The 6,000-nt window shown below is 38.6% G+C and overlaps 1 protein-coding gene across 1 annotated transcript in view; it reads right to left on the bottom strand.

Moving 5' to 3' along the window:
* The window catches only part of SLC26A3 (solute carrier family 26 member 3), a 47,574-nt gene continuing 41,574 nt past the window's right edge, over positions 1-6,000 (bottom strand). Inside the window, exons 17-18 of the mRNA XM_082399932.1 lie at positions 3,953-4,095; positions 1-3,802 (exon numbers count right to left, since the gene is read on the bottom strand). Coding sequence (XP_082256058.1) covers positions 3,704-3,802; positions 3,953-4,095 — 242 coding nt within the window. The 3' untranslated portion in view covers positions 1-3,703. The remainder of the gene's footprint in view (positions 3,803-3,952; positions 4,096-6,000) is intronic.

The following is a 6,000-nucleotide window of genomic DNA, read 5'->3' as shown; positions in this document are numbered from 1 at the left end:
TTTTATTTATTTATTTATTTATTTATTTATTTATTTATTTATTTATTTATTTATTTATTGCTGTGTTGGGTCTTCGTTTCTGTGTGAGGGCTTTCTCTAGTTGTGGCAAGCGGGGGCCACTCTTCATCGCGGTGCGCGGGCCTCTCACTGTCGTGGCCTTTCTTGTTGCGGAGCACAGGCTCCAGACGCTCAGGCTCAGTAATTGTGGCTCACGGGCCCAGTTGCTCCGCGGCATGTGGGATCTTCCCAGACCAGGGCTCGAACCTGTGTCCCCTGCAGACACAGGTTCTTAACCACTGCGCCACCAGGAAGTCCCATAAGTTTTATTTTTATCTTCCAACGCAATCTCTTGGCCTCTTCCTAAATCAGGGATCAGAGTCTTTGCCCTGGTCAATTTCTGATATTTGCTCTGAGGCAGGCAAATAGAGGCCCAGCCCCATGCATACCCCTTACCCAAAGCATATCCACCTTAGAGGCCTCAGAAAAAAAACATTTAAGAATGAGGATAAGTGAACCTCACTCAAGATGTTAAGGTTGAATGGATTGTGATGGGGGCACGGTAATTGGAGTGCTTCTTCCTGCTCTATGACATTTTGGTTGGCAAGAAGAGGGTAGAGGGCACCTTTGCTTGGGAAGATGCAGACATAAGTGACAATTCTATGTAAGGCTTTTGCCCCATCCCCAAGCCAAATGACCAACTAAATAGGCTCATGCTTTCAATTTCTACTCCCTGCCCTCTGTAAAGGAAGAACTCTTAACCTGAGATTCATAGGGCATCATATACAAAGGTATATGTGTATGTGTATTTTTTTCCCAAAGTCCATAGGGTACAGGAGGCTCTCTAAGGTGTCCATGACTCAAAAAGTTTGATACGTTGCTATAAAGAGTGCTGACATTCTAGTTTTTAATTAAGAGTAGCTATGCAAATAAGCCTTTTGTTTTATTTTTCTGTAATTGGTTTTAAGTCCAGTAGACAAGCCCTCTCAGTAAAGACATTAACAAAGGATAGAAGGGTACTTTGACAATAAACATTCAGAGGTGAGATCTAAAACAATTGAGGCAACTTTTCCCATTGACAAAGTGGTTTGATGTTGAACAGAGGCCACTGAATCTTTTTCTGTTGGTGATGATGTTTAATTTCTATTACATAAAATAAATACAAATTTGCACCAAGAACAGTTCCAGCAAAAAAGAGAAACATGCTGAATCTCATTCTCCAGCTGAATTGAGCTCTAGAGCTGTTACCCTGTGAGTTACAAATAATGACCAGCAGTGAAGAAAGAGTCAAAAACTAGTTATAGTTACAGATAGGGCATTAGAAGGATTGTATCTAAATCTGGATAGGAGGTTGAGTGCTTTAAAAAGCTATAGTAATCATAAAATCTGGGCAAAGAAGTCTCATTGCAGGGGGTTTAGAAGATTCTCATGTAGCAGGTTTCCAGTCAGATCACTATAAAGAGGACCCACAGCAAGCATGTTTCAGAAAGCTAACAAGAAATTTAACAAAGCAAGACACACCCACTATACAATTGATTTTTTTAAATGGATATGTATTAGTATGAACTATACAAATTACAAGATTCAAAGCAGTGGTGCAAATGCACTGCAAAATATGCGCAAAGGTAGTGACTTGGATGGAAATCTGTCAGTGCTATAAAAATACGTACAAACAAAATAATTTTCCTTTGATAAATCTACAAGGTATAAAATTAAGAGTATTTACATAATTGCCTACTAGATATGTGAAAAATATACCATGCTAGAACAATCTCGTTCCAAAGTTTGAAACATAATTTCTTTCAAACAAAAATATTCTTCATACAATGTATGAACTTATCAATAACTTTCTGGGTATAAAGTTGTTCTTTATGTGACAGTCAGATGAGGATCCCTCTGAATTATATTTTGATTAGAATTTTGTTTCAGTGGGTACCTGGAAGAAGACAGAAAGTTCTTGCTTTAAAAGACTTGTTAAGTTCTATCCCTCTTAATAATCATATCTTGTATTTAAAAAGAGTAAATGTGGTCAATCTGATTAAATTGGGAGCTAGAACTTACCAGAGTCACCAACAAGTTTTTTGTCTTCAGTTTTAATGATCAAATACCTTTCACGACTACTTGGTTAACGTAGAACCATGTGATGCCATGTTGTAATAGAGGTGTACTTTCAAAGGCCTAATTTAACTTAACCAAAATAACAATATAATGTGTTGTAGTAATATATTTCTTCACATTTGTTACAGGGACCATACAGACTCCAAGGGGCTATGTGTGCTGGTCAGGGACACTCAGCTTTTACACGAATCACCACTGGTGGCCTAACCACGACTGCTGATTTATCTTCCTCTAAGTAATGCAAAGAGCTCGTGTTAAATGTTTCTTTTTTTAAAATATAGGGAAACAGGTACAGGATGGTATTGACTACATTCTGTTTGACAGTTGGTTCTAAAGCTTTGATTGGACATCAGATTTAAATTCTGTTCCTATACTTGATCCTTTAAAACTTGGTGACAATTCTGAATCCAACAACTGGGCAGAGGGTTTCTGGTAAGGCTCTGTTTATGGGGGCCTCAGGCAAGGTGCTAGATGTGGGGTTTTCTGGAAAACAGCCCTGGGAAACAGAATCATGGCTCTCCTCTCCCCCGCCAGGTCTAATTTTCTGGAATGGCTTTTTCATCTAACCTTTTTCTGTTTGATAAAACTCTTAATAATCATCCAGGCTTATCTTATTGCTTCATTTCTAATTTAAATTCCTTTTTGCTATTCTTCTTAGACCTTTCTTCAAATAAGAGAAATACCACCAGCCACTTCCTGTACTTGAAGACAATCATTAGATTCTTTCCCAGGACCCTCACATCCATTAGTTTTTCACCAAAGGATACAGCCAGTATAACATAATGTGCAGAACATAGATCTTGACATCAGACAGATCTTGCTTCAAATCCTGTTGTTGTCACTTTGGTGTGTGACCTTAAGCAAATTAGTTAAGCTCTCTGAGCCCTTCTAATTTCCTCATTTGTGAAATGAAGATATCTTCTTTGCATATTGTTGTAAAGATTGAGATCATGAATGTAATGCACCTACCATATACTTGCCTTACAGCAGACACCCATTTTGATTTGTAGTTCTGCTTTTCCCAAACTAGAGACAGTCCCTTATAGTAGTGAATATTCTAGAAATGAATATTCTAGAATGAAATGGCACTATCCAGTTAAATGATGATTTGGCAACTCTTTCAAGTAAGCAAGTAAAGGAACCTAACTTTCAGTGCTGGGCTAGGCACTGTCTAGGGGCTTCCCATGCATCTGGGGGTCAGGAGGTGTACATTAGCTTCTCAGCTCCGTCATGAATTCATCTGTAGATGGAAACAGTAATTCCTTCCCTGCCTCATGGATTGACAAGACCAGAATAAGATCTTTGTTGTAAGTACTTTGAAAACATAAAACGTTCTCTCTCTCTATGCTCAGTATTGTGCTAAGAGATCGAGTATCACTATTTTCCATCCTTTTTTTGTACTGATCTGAGTTTATTTCCCCCCAAAGTCCCTATGAGATTGACGTTGCTTCAGTTTTCTTTCTTTCTTTTTTTTTTGTTATCGCTTCAGTTTTGTAGGGATGAGGCACAGAGGCTCAAACAGGTGCTGGACTTCCTGCAGTGTGCTGGAAGAGGCCTCACTATTTTAAAAAGTTTTTTGTCCTAATGTCTAGATACAGGTAAACCTGCTGAGGAATCTTACCTGACATTCCCGATTACGTAATCCTCCATTTGTGTTTATGGTGAAATCAAGTTTTGCTTCTTTTTCCTGAAAAACCAGGATGGAATTATGGATTAGGAATATATATATATATATTTTTTTTAGGAATATATTTTTTTAATGTTGAAAAATAAAGGGAAATTTAAGAAGCACAGATGGTTGGTTATACAAATGTGAAAGTCGCCAAAAAGCTGGTACCTGACTGGGATTAAACTTCGAAGTACTGTAATCTTTCTTCATCAAAATATGCAAAACAGCATCATGGATTGTTAAGAAGAATATTGAGTCCTTGACTTCATCATCAAAAAATTCACACCGTGCAAGCTTCTCAATGAAGTCATCTGAAGAGAGGAAAGAAAGAATAACAGGAAGAAGTGATTGTTTGGCTATGGGTTTCTCCTTGAGGTCGGGGATTTGAACTTCCATTTGCAAATGTGCATTTCACTGATGTTTGGTTAAGTGTTTAGGGGTTGCAATGGTACGATACCAGTGTACCATTAGTACAATGTCTTCTGGAACTAAAGGACACCTTTCTAAGAAAATTACACATATAATGTGTTCATGTAAAAAGAAAGAAGGAAAAGGTTCAAATGAGAAAAACTTTTAGGCAGGAGCCTTGTGAGTTAATCTCCCTCGTTAATGACTGGAGCATCAAATGTAGCTTATTACTAAAAGCTGAGATTCTGCCAAAATAGAACATATACTCATGGACCAGTGCCATGGTTCTGGATTTACTAGTTACTTACTTTAGTCCCTTCTCCCAAAGCTGCTGGGTGCTATCAGAAAACATCTTCCTTGGCACCGTACATTACCTCTCCAGTCATCTTTGAGGAATTCTGTTCTTGTAGGCACTAACCAGCATTGTTTGCACAGATAACCAAATATTACATCATGTCTACTATATGCAAAGCTCTGGCTGGGTAATATGAAGGATCAAAAGCTAAGTTAGACATGAATCTTGTCCTGGAGTGAAGGTAGAGAACTTATATACTATCTTAATGAAAGGGAGATGGTTGTAGAATCATAAAGGCAGGAAGCAATCTGATTTTTTTCTTTAATTTTTTTTGGGGTCTTAAATAATGCCTAGCACAAGGTAGGTCCTCACATTTTTGAAGAATGAATAAGAGAGGCACAGATCATGTGCTATGGAAATTCAGAGAAAGAAGGGTAAAGGTTGTTTCCTCTTGGCAGGATTCTGGGAAAACTTGATGAAGCAGATACTGTTTAAAAGAATGCCTAGGATCTGGAGAAAGAAGGATGAAGAGAAGGTATGAAAGGGTGGAGGTGGGAAAGTCTGTTCAGAGGCAAACTTTCAACATCGACAAGACCTAGCAGTGTCTGAGGGAGAGGGAGAGAGGAGGGCATTGTGGTTGCCAGAACCCAGGATGCAGGTGGGTGGTGGTGTGCAGTGAGAGGGAAGGTGATGATCTTAGTTAAGGACCAAGAGGGATGCCAGGCAGCAGAGGCAGCAGGAAAGGACAATCTTAAAAAACCTGGGATGATGGAGAAAGAATAAAATTGTTTTAAGAGGTTAAAGGGTTACTGAGATTAAGAGAATATTTTTAATTATAAGGAAGCCTTGAAACTAGAGTATATCTGTAGATTTTATGGATAGGAGCCAGTAGAGAGCAAAAAATTAAAGATGCCAATTTCACGCCTCCCTCAATTTCACTTGTCCTCCCCCTCCCTAAAATGCTTTCCCCCAAGATACTGTCAAGTTTGACTCCCTCACTTCATTCCAGTCGCTACTCAAATGTTGCATTACTGGACATCCTTGATCACCTGTCTAATATAGCACTACCCCTGTGGCTCTATGTCTCTTAACCCTGCTCTTTTCTTCACAGTGCTTATCATTACCTAAAATATCTTTTTGTTTATTATCAGGCTTTCCCACTAGACTATAAGTTTCATGAGAAAGATTAATGGGATGAGTCAGAAAATGGGATGGGAGAATATTCTAGGCATGGACAAAGACACTGATTAGTTCTTGCAGAGGACTTAGATGAGAAATGATAAGGATCTGGATTAAGGCTGTAGAAATGGAGAGGAAGAGACTGATTCAGTAGGGAATATTTATGGTGACTCACTGAATATAGAGGGATGGGGAGGAGAAACTAAAGACAGCTCCAAGATTTCTACTTTGGGCAACTGGGTGGGTATGTGGTGATGCAGTGATCAAGATAGAAAAGGAGAAGGAGTAGTTTGGGGAGGGAAGGTAATATATTTAGTTTTGAATACATGTATCT

This window comes from Balaenoptera borealis, assembly GCF_965194805.1.
Source record: "Balaenoptera borealis genome assembly, chromosome: 7".
NCBI classification, from domain to species: domain Eukaryota; kingdom Metazoa; phylum Chordata; class Mammalia; order Artiodactyla; family Balaenopteridae; genus Balaenoptera; species Balaenoptera borealis.
This window is presented reverse-complemented; position numbering and strand designations above follow the sequence as displayed.